The 21,608-nt window shown below is 36.2% G+C and overlaps 1 protein-coding gene across 2 annotated transcripts in view; it reads right to left on the minus strand.

The window, feature by feature from the left end:
* Window positions 1–994: 994 nt before the first annotated feature.
* The window catches only part of RALGPS2 (Ral GEF with PH domain and SH3 binding motif 2), a 187,766-nt gene continuing 167,152 nt past the window's right edge, over window positions 995–21,608 (minus strand). For both annotated transcript variants that reach the window (XM_025389595.1, XM_025389604.1), the window contains 3 exons: window positions 20,357–20,462; window positions 15,681–15,772; window positions 995–6,512 (listed from right to left, as the gene is read on the minus strand). In XM_025389595.1, the coding sequence (XP_025245380.1) occupies window positions 6,483–6,512; window positions 15,681–15,772; window positions 20,357–20,462 (228 nt within the window). In that variant the 3' untranslated portion in view covers window positions 995–6,482. The remainder of the gene's footprint in view (window positions 6,513–15,680; window positions 15,773–20,356; window positions 20,463–21,608) is intronic.

Here is a 21,608-nt window from a genome sequence, read left to right on the forward strand (position 1 = left end):
AACCCTAAATAAATGGAGAGACATGTTTACAGATGAAAGGAGTAAATTTTTCAAAACTGTTAATTCTCAAATTAACCTATAAATCCAAAGTAATTTCAATAAAAATAACAACAGTGTTTTCATGGAGCATAACAAACTGATCCCAGAATTTACAGCAAAGACAATATCAAGAAGAGCTAAGGTAATTTTGAAGAACATACAATTAGCTCACCAGATACCAACTTATACAGCTACATAGTAATGAAGACAATATGGTATTGGTTGGGACAAACAACTATTGAAATAGGAAAGGGGACCTAGGAAATTCTGCATACATGGGAAACTGACGTATGACAAAGGTGGTACTAGATGAGGTAACGACAGGTTGGCCCCATCAAAGAAGTGTCATTCTCCTCTTTTGGTGCAAGCAAAGGGACAGAGAGAATTTTCAAAGGGCACTATGGAGGTGAGAAAACTGCTGAAAACTGAATTACGGTTTGCCAAAATATTGGGCTTGTCTTGGATGGGGGTTCCTAAACCATGCAGTGGCTAAGCTAAAGTGGCATCCTCAAGCATAACTAATACCCAGCCAAAAGCCTACAGCAGACTCCACACAGGTGTTTCTGTACCTCTTCCAATTTAGAGCTCCATGGGTTGGAAGATAGATTGTTTTCAGAAATGGTAAAAAGAAAAAAAATGTTATGTATTAGCAAAGAGAGCCTCTTTGGGGACTACTGCTATCGTATCACATACTCAGAGCGGGAGATGTAGTTGGAAATGTTCTGCCCTTACTCTCTATTCCCCACAACCCCATTTGTCCACATGCGAGGTGGCACATTCTTGTCTTGGGCTAGAGAAGAGTAACTAAAGTTTTTTCAGAACTTTCCCTGTACCAACAATAGCCTTGCTGACTACCTTAGAAAGGGGAAAAAATCAACTTAAAGTTTATTTGCACCTTAAAAGTTAATGATAAAAATGCAAATACAGTAACAGAAACATCCTCACACAATCTATGATTTTAAGTAATTTATTTCAATAGAAATATTTCAGAAAACTGTACTTAAATTCATTTTAAGTTAGCTTATGCAGACACACTGAAGATCGCACACTCACATTTGCATATTAAAAAGAAACAAAAAGTGAGAGAGGAACCAAGCTGCACATCACTCAAGGAGGTCATAGTGCAATCGAGTGCTTCATCATTAGAGTACCTCAAGTTAATTGGGATAAAGAATAAAAATGGCTTGTGTTTTCAGATATATTATTATCACTGGGTACCTGTCCCTACAGATGTTTGATCTCCTTTAGATTATATTGTGAACCAGTTCCCCACCCCTTCCCCACACACATGTACTTCGGTAGGATGTAAAACAATGAATTTGTCAATAATCAAGGTACAGAAACTTTTGAGAGTCTGCTGACTTATTATCAGCTGTTTCACCATAACTATTAAGTCGGTAATGACTGGACTATATATATGTGAGTAGTTCTAGTAGGTCATATCTTCAGGGGAAACAATATTTGTTATCTGGTATCTAAAGCACGGCTAATATTTATGAAGTTTCTGCTTTTCTATTAAGACAAAAAAGAGCCCAATCCCGAAACACTGTAATTATGTATTCTTTTAATCCCACCATCACTTCTGTAGTACAAATGGCCAGGGTCAAAATTAAAATTCTGCTAACAATCCTCAAGGACCAGTTAACTCTTTCACTTGGCTTGAATGACTACTTGCCTACTGTAGAATATACTAGCCCTTTAAAAAAATGTGAAAAGAACATCTTGACTCAGGTTAACATCCGGTAGCTCCAGGTCTCCCAATAATCTGAGAGAAGAAAAATATTTCCAAGCTTTGCTTTCACTGAGAAAACTAGCTTAATCTCTTAACTTTCTTTTAATTTATATAAGAGATATTTTTACTTTCTTGCATATTTTCAAGAAAATAATAACTGGCAGGTTAAGTGACTACTTGTTTGTTTTGAGTGTTACTTAAATGTAAAAATAAATGGAAATAAATCTCATTTCTGGCCAAAGGGATTTTTATTACAAGATTTCAGTACATTTAACAAAACTCAAGTATTTCTGGTTGTATCTTATTCTTTTAGGGCTTTTCCAAAAGGCCTTACAATTAAATGTATGCTCAAAACATCAACAACAAAATAAAACCGAACTTGGCTGAAGAGTGCTCTTCAAATTCGTTTTTAAGAGTGCTTATCTAAAGGTTGACTGGGGTGGGTTTATTTTTAATCGTCTACTCTAAAAGGACAGAAGCAGGGTGGGAGCTTGTTTAAAAAGACTCAAAAACCAAGGAGGACTGAAACAATTACCTACAGAGGTTTCCGTAAAGACTTTGTTAGACTTGGGGTGAGAAAGATTAAGCTGGTGGAGAGAGGGATAGCACACACTCCTGAAATAAGAGGAGCAAGAGGGCACGTGATTATTGTCATACTTGATGCCCTAAAATTGCTCTTCAAATAATAAGGCACTGACCAAATTTTCTCCCCACTAAAACTTGAGACAAAGGTGTAATCAAATTGCTTTCAATAAGCAAAAGAGTTTTTATGCCTGGAACTCTTTCATAAGAACCCTCCAAATTGGGGAAAAAAATGTCATTTTAGACACAAGCCATTTTTAGGGGAGCAAAATCAAAGGTACTTAAATCATTTTGAAAAGGTTCACATGGAAAGTAATTCATCATCAATGCAATAAAATAGCAATATTTGTATCTCAAAGCTTAGAAAAAACAGAATACCACTCTGGCTGCAAAAATCATATATTTACTATGTTTGAAAGAAATAATACAAAAGAGAGAAAATAAAAGCAAACCCTAAAAGGTCACTAAAGAAGTCAGACCAACCTCATCACTTGCTTTGTATCATCTCATGCAACAGCAGTATTATTATTCCACCTGGACACAGTAAAACTCATCTTCATTTTCAAAAAGGGATCCAATTATTTCAAAAGCCTTTGAAGCAGAGGATTTACTTTATTAAAGATTATCTTCTGTTAGGCAACACTGGTACCCCTTGTTTGCAGAAGATGATTACGTGGTGGTTTAAAAACTGGTTGTAAAGGAATGTGCCTCAAAAAAACAGGAAGGAAATCAATACTAGATCTATTCATTTAAAAAGCCAATGGATTAAACCTGTTACTATTGATTTTCGATTAGTATGATGCCCTATAGTTTCGTTTTCAGTAGTAAAGGTATACAGCTTACAATTTAACTTCAAAAAGAAATAAAAGACTTACGCTCAAGTCATTTGGCCAAAAGATCAACAGGTTGCTCTTTGAGGGCCCCAGTTTAAGCTCATAAGGAGTCTGTAAACATGTTTTCCATTCTTTTTTCCTCCTGTACCAATAGTGCTTCCTAGGCTCCTCATAAATCTTCTAGAAGAGGAATAAAGCCACTTACACAAACTTTGCAGTTATAAACACCCTGACTTTTGATATACATTAAGAACCAATACCAACACAGTCCACATAGAAGGTAGTGCAATAGTTACCTGGCATTTTCCACACAGAAAAAATATTTGAAATTGAAGCACATGCCCAGGGAGAAAAAAATACTGAAATTCAAATTCTTTGGATCCCTTTTTGTAATGTTTACCCAAATAATATTTACATAGTGAAGAAAACAAAATAGGAAGGTGTGTTTGATCAGTTCTTGTTCAATTCTTACTGTCTGGAGGTAAAAATCATATTCTGAAAAACAGCAGAGCCTGAACAGAGCAGGCATGAGGCCAAAAACAGTGCTCTGGAAGGTCATTCTGTAGTTATTTTCACAGGCTGTATAACATGCCAATCATTATGCTTATCATAAACAGGCTTAAATTTAAATTACAACTGAATTTCTAATGAGTTCTTCTTGGCTAACGGCGAAACAAATGACCTTAATGCTGATGAACATTTTGAGCTTTTAAGTCACTTATTTACAATTGAGGGTAGGCTTAATAAGAAGATTCATCTTCCCACGAATGAACTATCTAAATATTTAATATATTTTGGTAACATATTTTCTTTGAATTATTATCAGTTATTATTTGGTGAATTATAGATAAAAAATTCACCTACACTATTTTAACTCACTTTTCTGTTCTCAATTTACTTCAAATGCTAAAATAATCTTAAAAAGCAATGCCTAATTTTTTGAATGAATAAATTTTAAAGACAGAAAAACAACAATGACTTCTTCACTGTTAAGAAATTTAGTCAGTCCGAGGCCACAAGTCTATCTACAAACTATTAACCAAATTTGAACACTATATTGTTCAAAGCAAGCATCCACTAATGTTTAGAGCTGAAAATATCAAACACATCTTCCAGCTTAGCTCTCTCCCTTTGGCAAAACTATGTGATGTCAGGCTCTGACTTCCAACTGCATATTTCCCCAGATATGGTTAACCTACAATATGTCTACGTTAGCTTATTTATGACAAACAAATGAAATAAAAAAAAAATCCACAGGGTTCTCATCCACAATACTTTTTAAAAAAGCACATACACTGTTAAAAACACTATTTCTGAAGAGAAATAAACAAATTAAGAAATTTTTAAAAATGCAAAACAAAAGTAAGATGTGCAAGGTCTACGTAGTAATACTGCTGGCTAAGCAGGTGGTGCCTTTCTATTACCCAACATGGGTTAAGCTTAGAGCATTAATTGAAAAATCATTCAGCACAGGAAACTTTTGCCCTCTCCAGCCTATGTCACTAACCCCCAGAAATAATGGTATTTCTGCTATACAAGAAGCATATTTGAACTCTTAACATCTTTTCCAAACATAAAACTAAATTAAAAAACTTAACACTCAAAAAAAGCTCTTCTCTTTTCCTTTGGATGGATTTTAAGCTAATTATTGTATAAGCAATATTTTCGATTGAAGTTTCATGGACTCAAGGGCAAAATACTTATAATAAAAAAGTATAAAATTCTCTAAGAATATGAATGTGAGAAATTTTATGTGAAGCCCAAAGTAACAGATGTCTATTAGTAGATATCGGTCACAAAGCATTACCTTACTCTGGGCCACTGCTAAAATTTATTATGTCTCAAGAGTTTATAACATTCAACACATAGCCTTTGTTTGAGTGTCATTTTTCGTTAAAATTCTAAGGCATCTCACCTTCAAACTTTTTTAAAAAATAATTTGACATTTACTTTAGAAATTAAATGCATTATTGCATAGAAGAGTTCTCATAAAACTGCTTGGTCAACTACTGACAAAATGTGGCTTCAAGTCAGAGACCTACTACAGTAAATTTTCAGAAAAATGTTTTGGTATGTTTATGGTAAATCACACAAGAAGTATAAAGTTTAGATACTCAAAATTTCCAGAATCTGACATTTTCACCTTTATCCCTCTTAAAATTATTCTGTATGTCTTATAACAAAATACATACGTACATCTATATGTGTTACCTTTTAAACAAATATGATCCTGTATCTCATACTGAACAAAAAGAGAGAAAATGAATAATAAAAAAATAACTCTGGCATTATGCACATTAAACACTGTAAAGAAAATATCCTGACAAAATATCAATGTGTCTTGATGATAAAAACCACCTGTGACTGGGAGAAGGGAAAATCCAATTAACTTGGGAAAAGATCTAATTATTGTAAAATCTCAGAAAATTTAGGTTGGGATTATAGTTCTTTACTTAAGCAGATCCGTGGTCCAACAATGAATTCATATAGAAAGCTAAACTTTAACCCTAGTTAGCAAAAACCATGTTTTCTGGAACCTACTTAAAAAAAAGTGTCTGGCAAATGAACACTCAGCCTTTGTACCTCCTGCAGGAAATAATGTTCCCCTTACAGTACTACATTTCAGAAGTTTAGTGTTTAAAAAATTCTCCCCTCATCCAAAACAAAACAAACACCCCCACCCAATCCCAAACAAACCCAACAACTCACATGACTAACACTTCTCATTCCTACACTCTAGCTGTGAGAAAGCCAGTGAGGCTGCAGACTACTAGAGGGAGAACAAACCTTGCAGGTGGGCTGCTGGTACAATCCCTGCTAAGTCTCTTCACCTCGGTTCAAAACCAGCTCCTGATGGAATCCGCAAGAATACGTTTTTCCTTTTTAAAGCATATCTAAAAAAGGCAATTCCCCCCTCTAAAATTATTACAAAGTTAAAAGAAATGCAAATTAGCTACGATCTATTCCAAGCACAGCACCGCCAGAAGATTCACACACACTATTTGGTGTTTCATGTTGGTTTTCCTTTCATTCTTTTAAGGCAGTGGTTTCCACAGGTCAGTTCTGAGATAAGAAGCATGGTTCATGGCAGTTTGTTCTGCAACTCCAATTTGTTCTCTGGGAATATCTCAATTCATTCCCTGAAATTAGTGCTTTTTTGGTTCAGAATTCCAAAGACTGAGACAGAGCCGCTGGGCTCTTCCTGGCACAGGATGGTTTATAGCTGGCGCTCTTTTATCAGGTCCCCATGCTCACATAGAAGCAATAGTTCACCTCTCTTTTTTTTTCTCAGGCTTCTACTCAAAAGTCATCAAGTTTGTAGGAACCTAAAAAATATAAGCATTAAAAACTGAGTTTAAAAGTTGTTTTTCAAAGGAGTATTTCTTATCTTTCCTTGTTATTTAGGCAAGCCCAAATCTTTCCACTTAAGTATCTTTTAAAAGGAACTTGATATAAGGAGCTTCAATAGTTTATGAATAATTAACATGCTAGAACATTTTCAAGAGAAAATCACTGAAATGAGTTAATAGTCTTTCTAGTAATATGACATCTATACAGGAGAAGGGGCAGAGACAGTATCTTTCTTGTCTAACACAGGGGGCTCAGTATACGTTTACTGAATGAATAAATGAATAGAGCAAGACTATGACTCTGGTAGGGTGAGATTCCAGATACACTTGTCATTATTTATTTTCTCATTACATATTACAAAAATTCCTAGGTGCACATTTTTAAAATCAGCAAAGATAATTTTATAACAAACATTACTAAGAATTTATTTGTAAAATCATGATGAAAGTAAGTACAGAAGAACAAAATTCCTTATTAGAGTTTCACTAGTTAAAACAAATCCTCAAAACCAGTTTTCCAAAGTTGTACTGGTAGAGGTATTCATATGTCAGTGGTCTTTTCTGTCCTTAAGACAATTGAACAGCTCTCACACTTTAGCAACCTCTCTCTGAAACCTATTATACGCAAAAACATGAATATCTTACAAGTGGCAGCTTCTGAATAAAAAATTATGTTGGACAATATAATCATAACTGAATTATAAATCAAATACAACACAAATGCTCAAGTGCTTAAAGTACACATTTTCAGGCCTGATTATAAAAAACTCATATTTGGCCGGGCACGGTGGCTCACGCCTGTAATCCCAGCACTTTGGGAGGCTGAGGCAGACGGATCACTTGAGGTCAGGAGTTCAAGACCAGCCTGGCCAACATGGTGAAACCCCATCTCTATTGAAAATACAAAAATTAGCTGGGCGTGTGGCGAGTGCCTGTAATCCCACCTACTCAGGAGGCTGAGGCAGGAGAATGGCTTGAACCTGGGAGGCAGACGTTGCAGTGAACCAAGATCACATCATTGTACTCTAGGCTGTGCAACAAGAGTGAAACTCTGTCTCAAAAAAAACAGAAAACAAAAAACAAAAAACTCATATTTAAGTAAAGTAAAAGTTTCATTTCTTTTTAAGTTGCCTGAATGTGGTTTAAGGTATTTTGCATTTGAGTCAGAGTTTTCTACTAAAACTTTCACAGGTTCTACTTATAAATTTGCCACTGTTCTAATTCTTTTAAGTGTAGAAACAAACATTTATACACATCTGGTTGACTTGTTCCACAGAAATACTCACTTATACAGTAAAAGAAATTGAACCTTTAAGCTGGTATATGTATATATTATCTATATTCATCTTGGAATCTGAGATTTAAAAAAGGAGAGAGTCTTAATACCCTAAATTACATTTAAAGAAAATGTATAGAAATGAAGTGAATTCTGAAAGGCTTAGTCTAGACAAAGCCAGATCTGTTTCTTTCAATCTGCCCCAGACACTAACTTGACAAGGCAAAAAAATAATTTTTGCTCTATGGCATTTCATGTTCTTTATGGAGGTTGCTAAAAATGGTACCAAATACTGCTATTAGTGTTTCATATATATTTGAAACAATAAAAATTATGAGAGAACAAAGCCTATTCCAACAATATTTAAAAAAAAATGGCCTTGGGATCGGGACAAGATGGCCAACTAGACATAGCCGGGCAGAGTTTCTCCCACCAAGAGAGATCTGAGTATCTAGTAGACCAGCATACTCCAAGCCTATCTTCTGAGAGGATGCACTGAGAGTGGGTGGAGAGATGATGCAGAACCAGGGTTGAAAAGCAAAGAAGCTAGGAACCCTGCTGCACAGGGTTATGGAGTGCTGGGACTCACTCCTGAATAGCTCCTAAGGAAGAAGTGAGTAAAGTAACTGTGGAATGGCCCACTCTCACCACAAACCGCTGGGATCCTAGTGGCAGGAGATCCCATGATCCTCCTGGATATTTGAGTTGCCAGGGAGAACTGCCTGGAGAGCTGGCAGAGACAGAGCTTAGGTCTACATGGAGCACAGGGGGTATGGTGTGGGGAAAGCTGCAAAGGAACATGGCCACAGGTGCCCACCCACCAAGGCCCTTCATACTCCTCCAGGTAGCTCTGACCTTTGTTAACTGTCATATTTGGAGAGAGCAGAGCTGTCTTTCCCATGAGACTAGGGTGAGTCTGAGCTGCATGTCCCGTTGTCTGCTGGCCCCTTCCAAGGTCCCTGTTCGGCCACTCCCATGAGAGCAGGCACACAGTGTAGCTTCCACTATTCTGTTGGAATGCTTTTGCAGGTGACTGTCACCACAGTGCTTTTACCAGTGGCCCCCACTAACCTACCAGAACACTTTCACTAGTGACCCCTGAGGAAGTGCTTTTGCCAGTAACCCCTGATGGAGAGGTTTTGCCAGTAGCCTGGGAGCACCTTGGTCCACCCAGTGCAGCTGCTGGTTGACCTCAAGAGGCCAGAGGAAAAAGCCAGGAGCCTGGTCCCAGCCCCTTGGGAGTTACAGCACACAGCCCAGGAGTGCCAAGCTGAACCTTGGCTCTCTGAAGGCATCCAGAAATGAAGTCAATTGACTATACCCAACTTAGACCACAGTCGAACCCTGAAGGGAAATAAAGAACATAAGAACAAATACCACTACCCAAAAGTCAGCAACTTCAAAGGATAAAGGAACATCAGCCCTCACAGATGAGGAAGAACCAATGCAAGAACTCTAGCAACTCTAAAAACCACAGTGTCTTCTTACCTTCAGACAACTACAATAGCTTCCCAGCAATGGTTCTTAACCAGACTGAAATGACTGAAATGACAGACATAGGATTTAGAATCTGAATAGCAAGGAAACTCAGTGAGATACAGGAGCAAGTGAAACCCAATTTAAGGAAGACAGTAAAACAATCCAAGAGTTGAAAGACAACACAGCCATTTCAAGAAAGAACCAAATTGAACTGCTGGAATTAAAAAAATCACTTTAGGAATTTCTTTTTCTTTTCTTTCCTTCTTCTTCTTTTTTTTTTTTTTTTTTTTTTTTGAGATGGAGTCTTGCTCTGTTGCCCAGGTTGGAGTGCACTGGCATGATATCGGCTCATTGCAACCTCTGCCTCCCAGGTTCAAGCGATTCTCCTGTCTCAGCCTCCCTGGTGGCTGGGACTACAGTAGTGGCTGGGACTACAGGTGTGCACCAACGTGCCCGGCTAATTTTTTTATTTTTAGTAGAGACGGGGTTTCACCATATTGGCCAGGCTGGTCCCGAACTCCTGACCTCAAGTGATCTGCCTGCCTCAGCCTCCCAAAGTGCTAGGATTACAGGCGAGAGCCACAGCGCCCAGCCTAGGAATTTCATAATACAATTGGAAGCATTAACAACAGAATAGACCAAACCAAGGAAAGAATCTCAGAACTCGAAGAGTACTCCTTCAAATTAACAGAGACCACAATAAAGAAAAAAATTTTTAAAATAAGCAAAATCTTTGATAAATAGGGGATTATGTAAAGAGACTAAACCTATGACTCACTGGTGTTACTGCAAGAAAAGGAGAGAGAATAAGCAACCTGGAAAACGTACTTGAGGAAACAGTCCACAAAAATTATCCCAATCTTGCTACAGAAGTTGATGTGCAAACTCAAGAAATTCATAGACTCCCCACAAGATACTATACAAGATGACCATCCCTAAAACACTTAATCATCAGATTCTCCAAGGTCAATGCAAAAGAAAAAAATCTTAAATGGAGCTTGAGAAAAGGGGCAGTAAAGGGAACCGCATCAGGTTAACAGTGGACCTTTCAGTAGAAACCTTACAAGCCAGAAGAGGCTGGGGGCCTATTTTTAAGCATCCTTAAAGAAAAGAAATTCCAACCAAAAATTTCATGTCCCACCAAACTAAGCTTCATATGTGAAGGAGATAGAAAATCCTTTTCAGACAAGCAAAGACTAAGGAATTCACTATCATCAGACTTGCCTTACAAGAGGTCCTTTAAGGAGTGCTACTTATGGAAATGAAAGAAAAATAACTGCCACCACAAAAACACACTTAAGCATATAGTCCACTGACATTATAAAGCAACTATACAATGAAGTCTACATAACAAGCAGCTAACAACATGATGACAGGATTAAATCCTCACACATCAATAGTAACCTTGAATGTAAATGGGCTAAAAAGGCAAAGTGGCAAGCTGGACAAAGAAGCAAGACCCAACTGTCTGTTTTCTTCAAGAGAACCATCTCACATGTAACAACATACAGAGGCTCAAAGTAAAGGTATGGAGAAAGACTTATCAAGCAATGGAAAACAAAAAAGAACAAGGGTTGCTAGTCCTATATTAGATAAAACAGATTATAAACTAACAATGGTCAAAAAGGACAAAGAAGGGCATTACATAATGACGAAGGGTTCAATTCATCTAGAAGACTAAACTATGCTAAAGATATATGTACCCAACATTGGAGCATCTAGATTTAGAAAACAAGTTCTTAGAGACCTACTTAGATAACTACACAATGGAAGACTTCAACACCCCACTGATAGTGTCAGGCAGATCACCAAGGCAGAAAACTAACAAAAATGTTCTGGACTTAAGCTCAACATTTAACAAACTAGATCCAATAGACATCTACAGAATACTTCATTCAACAACACAAGAATATACATTCTTCTCATTGGCACAAGACACATTCTCTAAGATTAACCACATGCTTAGCCATAAAACAAGTGCCAACATAGTCAAAAAAATCGAAATCATACCAACCATACCCTCACACTACAGTACAATAAAACTACAAATCAATACCAAGAAGGTTTCTCAAAACCATAGAATTATATGGTACTTAACTTTCTTCCAAATGACTTTTGGGTAAAGAATGAAATTATGAGAGAAATCAAAAAACGATTTAAAACTAAGGAAAACAGAGACACAACATACCAGACTTAATACCTATGTCAAGAAGTTAGAAAGAGCTCAAATTAACAACCTAACATCACACCTGGAGGAACCAGAAAAACAAAAGGAAACCAACCCCACAGCTAGCAGAAAAAAAGAACCAAAATCAGAGCAGAAGTGAATGAAATTGAGATGCAAAAATGCATACGAAAGAGGAATGAAACCAAAAGTTGGTTCTTTAAAAGAAAAAACAAGATCGATAGACTGGTAGCAAGATTAACAAAGAAAGTAAGAGAAAAGATCCAAATAATCACAATCAGAAATTACAAAGGCGACATACAACTGACTCCACAGAAATACAAAAAATCCTCAGACTAACACTTATATGCACACAAACTAGAAAACCTAAAAGAAATGGATAAATTCCTGGAAACACACAACCTCTGAAGATTGAATGAGGAAGAAACTGAATCCCTAAAAAGACCAATAATGAGTTCCAAAACTGAATCAGTAATAAACAACCTAACAACCCAAAAAAGCCTTGGACTAGACGGATTTCACAGTTGAATTCTACTAGATGTACAAAAAAGAGGTAGTACCAATCCTACTGAAAACATTCTGAAAAATCGAGAAAGAAAAGACTCCTCCCTAACTCATTCCATGAAGCCAACATCATTCTGATACCAAAAACTAGCAGAGACACAATGAAAAAAATAGAACTGCAAGTCAATATACTTGAAGAACACAGACACAAAAATCCTCAACAAAATATTAGCAAGCTGAATCCAGCAGCATATCAGAAAGTTAATTCACCACAATCAAGTAGACTTTACTCCTGAGATGCAAGGTTGGTTCCCAGATGCAAATCAATAAATGTGATTCACCACATAAACAGAATTAAAAATAGAAAACCATATGATCATCTCAAAAGATGCAAAAAAGGCTTCTGATAAAATTCAACACCCTTTCATGTTTAAAGCCCTCAACAAATTAGGCACTGAAAGAACATATCTCAAAATAGTAAAAGTCATCTATGGCAAACCCACAGCAACATCATTCTGAACGGGCAAAAGCTGGAAGAATTCCCTTATAGAACTGGAACAAGGATGCCCATTTTCACCACTCCTATTCAACATAGTACTTACTGGAGGTCCCAGCCAGAGCAATCAGACAAGAGAAAGAAATAAAAGGCGTTCAAATAGAAAGAGGAAGTCAAACCATCTCTCTTCAGACTATATGATGTTATATCTAGAAAACTCCAGTCTCTGCCCCCAAAGCTCCTAGATCTGATAAACAACTTCAGCAAACTCTCAGGATACAAAATCAATGTACAAAAATCAAGAGCATTTCTATACACCAGTAACATTCAAACTGAGAGCCAAATCAAGAACACAATTCCATTTACAATAGCCACAAAAAGAAAAAAGTACCTAGGGATACAGCTAATCAAGGAGGTGAAAGATCTCTACTATGAGAACTACAAAACATTGCTCAAAGTAATCAGAGATGACACAAACAAAGGGAAAAGTATTCCATGCTCATGGATTGGAAGAATCAATACTGTCAAATGTCCATATTGTCCAAAGCAATCTACAGATTCAATGCTATTCCTATCAAACTACCAATGACATTCTTCAAAGAATTAGAAAAAAACATTCTAAAATTCATATGGAACAACGACAACAAAAACAAACAAACAAAACAAAACAAAACAAAACAAGGCCCAAATAGCCAAAGCAATTCTAAGTAAAAAGAACAAAGCTGGAGGCATTATACTACCTGATTTCAAACTATACTACAAGGCTACAGTAACCAAAAAATAGCATGGTACTGGTACAAAAACAGATACCAATGGAACAGGATAGAACCAATGGAACAGGATAGAGAGACCAGAAATAATGCCTCACACCTACCACCATCTGATCTTTGACAAAGCTGACAAAAACAAGCAATGGTGAAAAGACTCCCTATTCAACATACTGCTGGGATAACTGGATAGCCATATACAGAAGATTAAAACTGGATCCCTTCTTTATACTGTACATAAAAATCAACTCAAAATGGATTAAAGACTTAAATGCAAAACCTAAAACTATAAAAACCCTGAAAGATAACCTAGGACACACCATTCTGGACACAGGCCCTGGCAAAGATTTCATGATGAAGACTCCAAAAGCAGTTGCAACAAAAACAAACCCTGACAAACAGGACCTAATTAGCGAGCTTCTGCACAGCAAAAGAAACTATCAGCAGAATAAACCAACATTCCTAGAGAAGGGGAGAAAATATTTTCAAACTATGTATCTGAAAAAGGTCTAATATCTAGAATCTATAAGGAACTTAAACAAATTTACAGGCAAAAGACAACTCCATTAAAAAGTGGGCAAAGGACATGAACGGACACTTCTCAAGAGAAGAAATACACATGGCCAACAAGCATTTGAAAAATGCCCAATATCACTAATTGCCAGAGAAATGCAAATTAAAACTGCAATGAGATACCATCTCACACCACTCAGAATAGCTAAGTCAAAAAATAACAGATGTTGGCAAGGTTGCAGAGAAAAGGGAATGCTTATACGCTTGGTAGGAATGTAAGTTCAGCCACCGTGGAAAGCAGTTTGGACATTTCTCAAAGATCTTAAAACAACTACCATTCAACCCAGCAATTCCATTACTGAGCATATACTCAAAGGAAAATAAATTGTTCTACCAAAAAGACACATGTATGTTCATCCCAGCAGTATACACTATATAGTAAAGACATGGAATCAACTTAGGTGCCCATCAACAGTGGATTGGATAAAGAAAATGTGGTACATATATGCTATGGAGTACTACACAGTGATTTTTAAAAAACAGTGAAATCATGTCCTTGGCAGCAACATGAATGCAGTTGGAGGCCACTAAGTGAAATAATGCAGGAAAAGAAAACCAAATACGCATGTTCTCACTTGTAAGTGGGAGCTAAACACCGAATACACCTAGACACAAAGATGGGAACAATCGACGCTGAGCATTACCAGAGCGGGGAGGGTGGGAGAGGGGTGACGGTTGAAAAACCAGTGGGTAGGTACCCTGCTCGCTACCTGGGTGATGGGATCATTTATACATCAAACCTCAGTGACACGCAGTATACCCATGTAACAAACTTGCACAAGTACCCTCTGAACCCAAAAGTCAAAAAACAAACAAAAAGAATGGATTTAAAGGATGAAGAAAGTTTGAATCCACCATTTTTTATTTGTGTGACCCATATAGGTCATTTTGTATGGCAGAGCCTTAGTTTAAATGATCAAGAAAGGGTAATAACTTACATCTTGATATGACAGGGTGAAAAATACTTCTGTAAGCTTTCTAAGCTGATATAGTGCATCATATTCAATATTACTTACTGATAAAGCTAACTATGTACTTCTGTATTACCAATATGCTAAGTCAATGATTTTCAAATATATTTAACAAACAACTGGTTCCACAAGTCTACATAAATTTCTGTAAATGCGGCTATGTTTTTTATGTCTGCTCTACCAATCTGTGGTTCAACTTTAACTGTGCAACAAGGTTTGGGGAAAACAACACAATGGATTCCTGCTCTTCTGCAGCTGAAAGCCTTTCAATTAGACCATTTTTGTTTCAGTAAAATAAAAGCAAATAAAATCCAAATGGTTTTTGGTTTCACTACCACCACAGACATCGATTTGTCAACAGATCAAATAAAGATGAATTTGAATAATTTTTATTAATTTAATATGCCATCTAATTTTTATCCTTTAGAGAACTATACTCTTGACTACTATACTGCCTACCTTTCTCTGCTTTGAACACACCTTAAGCTTGTTCCAGTTTCAGGCTCCCTGTACTTGCTCTTCCCTTAAACAGTACTCTGCTCTCCTCTTCTAATAGCTCGTTCCTTCTTGTGGTTCATGTCAGTACCATCTCCTCAGGGAGATTTTTATGTTATCAAAAGTTGTCTGTACTCCCATTGCTCTGCATCACATAGTTCTATTTTGTTTTCTTTATATAGTTCTGACTGTTTGATATTTTGTTACTTGTTTGATGATTATTGTCTAGCTCCTCACTAAAATGTAGACCTTCATGTCTTATTAACTGTAGTCAACAAGAATAAAACCACCACCATTCTCCTAGTTAACTCAGAACTAGTTTGTTTACTTCTCTTGGAACTCTTTTACATATATTCCCAAATTATGGACTATTCTGAGAATTAAGGAGAAATGCTTACCTGTTGTTTGTTACTTTGGCAGGCTGCACTCAAATGCTTAAACCATAGCATTGCATTCATTCTATTGCCAGCTTGAAACTTGTATGAATTTCCTAAAATTATCCAAAACAAGGGGGAAATAATAAAAATGTAAGGACAATGACACATAATACTTATGCCAGATATTAATGAACAAATTAAACATGACTAGAGTTTTCAGTTTTAGAATTCTATTCACTTAACACCTCCATTTTATTGTATTTCCTATTTTTATTGTATTTCCAATACAATAAAGAATTCTTGATGCAACACATTTACATGCTATCATATATTCAGAAAGTCACTTTTGCTGCTTATGAATTAGAAGAAATAATTTTGTCTCCTTAAATGTTCTTAAGAATAAAATACACCTAAATAAAATAACTGTGTGGCATCTCAAATCTGTGTGGATAAGACTGCAGAATATTGGTTCTGAATACTTACTACTTAGATATCTAAATAATAGTTTTTTTTTTTTTTTTTTTTTTTTTTTGTGATGGAGTCTCGCTCTGTCACCCAGGCTGGAGTACAGTGGCGTGATCTCAGCTCACTGCAACCTCTGCCTCCCAGTTTTAAGAGATTCTTGTGCCTCAGCCTCCCAAGAAGCTGGGATTACAGGTGTGCACCACAATGCCTAGCGAAGTTTTCTGTATTTTTAGTAGAGACGGAGTTTCACCATGTTGGCCAGGCTGGTCTTGAATTCTTGACTTCAAGTGATCTGCCTGTCTTGGCCTCCCAAAGTGCTGGGATTTACAGGCATGAGTCCCCACACCCACATCCGGCCTAAATATTAGTAGATGTTAAGTTTTAACATGCCAAAATGCTTCAACATGTTTAACACTTAAACACTCGCTATTTAGTATAATTAAGGATTAGTCATATAATATTGATAGACTATGCTTTTAGTCTTTAGTTACAAGACATTTGTCAAGGTTATTACAGATTTCCAGTTCTGCTGAGGGCCCTTGGGGAAAGTCTACGAGGCAACTTTTTCTCTTTTAAGAAATTAGAAATTCATTTGAGCTGTCCGTATTTAGTAGTTCCTATATTGACTTTAATTCAAGACTGACATATAATGAGGATATTTTAAATGGTTACATGTATTAAGGTGAGGAAGCAATAAGTTGAGAAAAGAAAGGATCCATGCACTATAGGCTGCTCTAAATTAAGCTTTATTTCCTTTTTTCACTGACCTAAGTTCTTTTTATTTCACAATTTTTGCTGAATTCTATTCTTTCCTTAATAACTGTATTCAATGGCTCAAGAACCTAACTATATTTAAGCATTATTCAGCTTTTCCTTGAGACTCTAACACTCAAATAACTTTTTCACTTTCCGAAGTAATTGTTTCTTCACCAAATGTTTAATTAGTCAAGTAACATTGTTACACTTGCTGAACTCAGACACAGACATTAGGTCAATGTGAAAAGAAGGCATATCTACAATTAATCTGGTCACAGCTACAATTTACATACTCACTCCTCCCTTGCAAAAAACCATTAGTATAGATAGACATCATAAAATTTTGGCTACCTGAAGTAGTTCTATTAGGCAAGCTAAGAAAAACGGAAGAAAACAAAGAATCTGTTAACTAAATCCAATGAAAATGCTCTCATCTTAAAATTTAATTTCATTAATTATGCCTTTGACATGGGAAGGAGGCTGGGGTTTTGAATTCAAAATTTTGAGTAGGCTTTTATACACCAACAGCAACCAAACAGAGAATCAAATCAAGAACTCAAAGCTTTTTATAATAGCTACAAAATAAAACAAAAAAACCACTAAGGAATATACCTAACAAAGGAGTCGAAAGATCTCTACAAGGAAACTACAAAACACTGCTGAGAAAAATCACTGATGACACAAACAAATGGAAACACATCCCATGCTTATGGATGGGTAGAATCAATATTGTGAAAATGACCATACTGCCAAAAGCAATCTACAAATTCAATGCAATAGCCATCAAAATACCCCTATCATTCTTCACAGAATTAGAAAAAACAATTCTAAAATTCATATACAACCAAAAAAGAGCCCACCACAGTCAAAGCAAGACGAAGCAAGAAGAACAAATCTGGAGGCATCACATTACCTGATTTCAAACTATACTATAAGTCCATAGTCACCAAAACAGCATGGTACTGGTATGAAACTAGGCACATAGACCAATAGAATAACATAGAGAACTCAGAAGTAAACCCAAATACTTACAGCCAACTAATCTTCAACAAAGCAAACAAAAACATAAAGTGGGGAAAGGACACCCTTTTTAACTAATGGTGCTGGGATAACTGGCTAGCCGCATGTAGGAGAATGAAACTGGATCCTTATCTCTCACCTTATACAAAAATCAACTCAAGATGAATTAAGGACTTAAATCTAAGACCTGAAACTATAAAAAGTCTAGATGACAACATTGGAGAAACCCTTCTAGACACTGGCTTAGGCAAGGATTTCATGACCAAGAACCCAAAAACAAATGCAATAGAAACAAAGATAAATAGTTGGGACCTACTTAAACTAAAGAGCTTTTGCATAGAAAAAGGAACAGTCAGCAGAGTAAATAGACAACCCACAGAGTGGGAGAAAATCTTCACAATCTATACATCTGACAAAGGACTAATATCCAGAATCTACAATGAACTCAAACAAATCAGTAAGAAAAAAACCAGTCCCACCGAGAGGTGGACTAAGGACATGAATAGACAATTCTCAAAAGAAGATATACAAATGGCCAACAAACAAATGAAAAAATGCTCAACATCACTAATGATCAGGGAAATGCAAATCAAAACTACAATGCGATACTACTTTACTCCTGCAAGAATGGCCATAATCAAAAAAATCAAAAAACAGTAGATGTTGGCACGGATGCGGTAAACATGCAACACTTCTACACTGCTGGTGGGAATGTAAACTAGTACAGCCACTATGGAATACAGTGTGGAGATTCCTCAAGGAACTAAAAGGAGAACTACCATTTGATCTAGCAATCTCACTACTGAGTATCCACCCAGAGGAAAAGAAGTCATTATATGAAAAAGATACTTGCATGCGCATGTTTATAGCAGCAAAATTCACAATTGAAAAATCGTGGAACCAACCCAAATGTCCATCAATTGACGAGTGGATAAAGAAACTGTGGTATATGTATGTGACAGAATACTACGCAGCCATAAGCAGGAATGAATTAATAGCATTTCCAGTGACCTGGATGAGACTGAAGACTATTATTCTAAGTGAAGTAACTGAGGAATGGAAAACCAAACATCATATGTTCTCACTGATATGTGGGAGCTAAGTTATGAGGATGCAAAAGCATAAGAATGATACAATGGACTTTGGGGACTTGGGGGGGAAAGTGGGAAGGGGGACAAACGATAAAAGACTACAAACAGAGTGCAGTGTATGCTGCTCGGGTGATGGGTGCACCAAAATCTCACAAATCACCACTAAAAAACTTATTCATGTAACCAAATACCACCTGTACCCCAACAACTTATGGGAAAAAAATGTTGAGTAGGGTGTATTTATTCTGTGAATCAATCTACTTAATCTAAAAACAAGACATTTTGGTATTATTATTTTTTCCTGCCTCCAATATATTTGCTTACTTGTTTACTTAAAACACTGAAACATCACAAAAGTGGGATATCTGTTGATACAAAATAGCATCTGAACAGAGGTCAAAATATAGTTGTGAAGTCAATAAAAGGTAACATAATATAGTATTCCAGTTGTGAGCTACTGAAAGTATCTTCTTTCTGGTACTTGTCAACTGCTAGCAGTTATGATGGAAGAAAAGCAACCACTTGAGGATATTTTCTGATGAGCTTTGTGGTATCCACTACAGTCACAGGTAGAGTAAGGATGTACGATGTGATTCTACATGGCCCATCCTCCAATTTCTCGTATCTACTTTATAAACTCCAATGGTCAATAGCCAGTTATTTTATTCATAAGTGTCTCTCTACATACTGTATGTAAAATATTATAATTAACTTGGAAAGTAATCTGAGCCAAATATATTCAGAAAGTCACTGTTTTGTTGCTTATGGATTAAAATAAGTAATTTTGTTTTTAAATATTCTTTAGAATAAAATACATCTAAATAAATACAGTAATTGTGTGGCATCTCTAGATCTGTGTGGATAAGACTGCACAATATTGGTTCTGAATAATTAAAAGTGATAGAATAAATATTTAAAGGAAAACTGCCACTTTCAGAACTTAAGAATAATAATCCATTTCAAGGTATTGATGAAGGAAGGAGTATGGACTATATGGCAAGTCTCTAAAAATTTGAAGTAACAGTGGGGTTATATATTCTCAAATTCCCTCCCTCCTTTCCTAGTTAGGTCTCTTGGGATTAGCTAGGCTTTCTAATTTTCAAGCATATGCCCATGTAGCAAAGAAAATAAGCTCCAAAAATACTATTAAAATACATAATGGGACAAAAGTATTTTCCAATAGATAAAACTACACAAACACTTTCCCTCTTGAGTATTCCAGTGAAACTAGGTTTTGGCTCATCAAGTTCTTCATGTATGCATAAAACATTATATATAGACATATATACATACACACATACATACATATACACAAACACATATATATATGCAGTATCATAAGCCCCAGTTATTCTAACAATTCACCTTTCTCAGAGTCAGTCAGCAGGAAGAGATCAGGATGTTCAGGGTCATCAGCCATCATCACCATCCATCCTACCACAGATACGTTCTTATTGGATGTTGATTTGAACTGAGAGAAAAAAAGATAATTAGTGGAAACAGAAAATTTATGGCTTATTCTAAGCAAAACTTCGGTGTTAGGGAGTGTATTTTCAGTTTCTCCTAATGAAAGATGAGATTTGTGACTTCATGCTGGGTCTTGGTCAGCCTGGGTCCTTTCACTGCTAAATTTCATCCTAGGCATGCCTTCTTCAGATAATCTCCTACTTTCCAGACCTTCCCAGCTTCAACTCTTCATCAAAACCTAACTGATCTATTTTCCATTCCCAGAGAGCATAATATGTTTGTGAATATGATATATTAATCTGTTGTTTTTTTCTGAATTACTGTACTACTCCTTATAGGAAGGACATTTGCATTTTAGTAGCTATGTTATCTTAAATCTGATGATGTAACAAATCAGAGAGTTCTTTTTTTTTTTTTTTTTTTTTTTGAGACAGTTTCACTCTGTTGCCTAGGCTGTGGTGCAGTGGTGATCTCAGCTCACTGCAACCAGGTAATTCTTAATGACAATACTCTTACTTGCATTTTTCAAAAAAGAGGGGTATTCTTAGCATGTCTATTACTTTTATAGTTAACTATTCTTTTGTTATTATTATTTTAGCTACAACTTCCTTTTCTTTTAATCCTGAGAAAGGGCAGTAATAAAAGAAGAACAGGTTGGCTTAAGCTAGTGCTTAAGAACATGTATGTGAAGCCATTCAGGTACTGTTTAAAAATGAAGCAGTGCATTGTATAAGGAAGTGTACATGGTAAAACACTAAAAAATAAGGTAACAATTAACAAGAAATTCAGGACAGTGACAGGCTGTCGATATGGTTGACAGGAAAGAAGTGGATGCCTCCGGGAAGGCTGTGATAGTTCTAGTAACGTTCTGTTTCTCACACTGGGTGGAGAGCATACAGGTGTTCATTTTATTTGTTATGCTTTAAAATGTACATGTACACTACCTATCTTTTGTATGTATGATATGCTTCACGATTAAAGGAAATGGGAAAAAGAATGAACATGACACATTTATAACAACATGAAATTGAGATATGAAAGCTAAAGAAATCAGTAAGTTTTAGTACTGGGAAGAATGAAATTGGCCCTACCACAGGACTGTTGATTTGACAGCTCATAATGTACTTCAACATGAATAGTATGATCTTCT

The sequence above is a fragment of the Theropithecus gelada genome, chromosome 1 (genome assembly GCF_003255815.1).
Source record: "Theropithecus gelada isolate Dixy chromosome 1, Tgel_1.0, whole genome shotgun sequence".
NCBI classification, from domain to species: domain Eukaryota; kingdom Metazoa; phylum Chordata; class Mammalia; order Primates; family Cercopithecidae; genus Theropithecus; species Theropithecus gelada.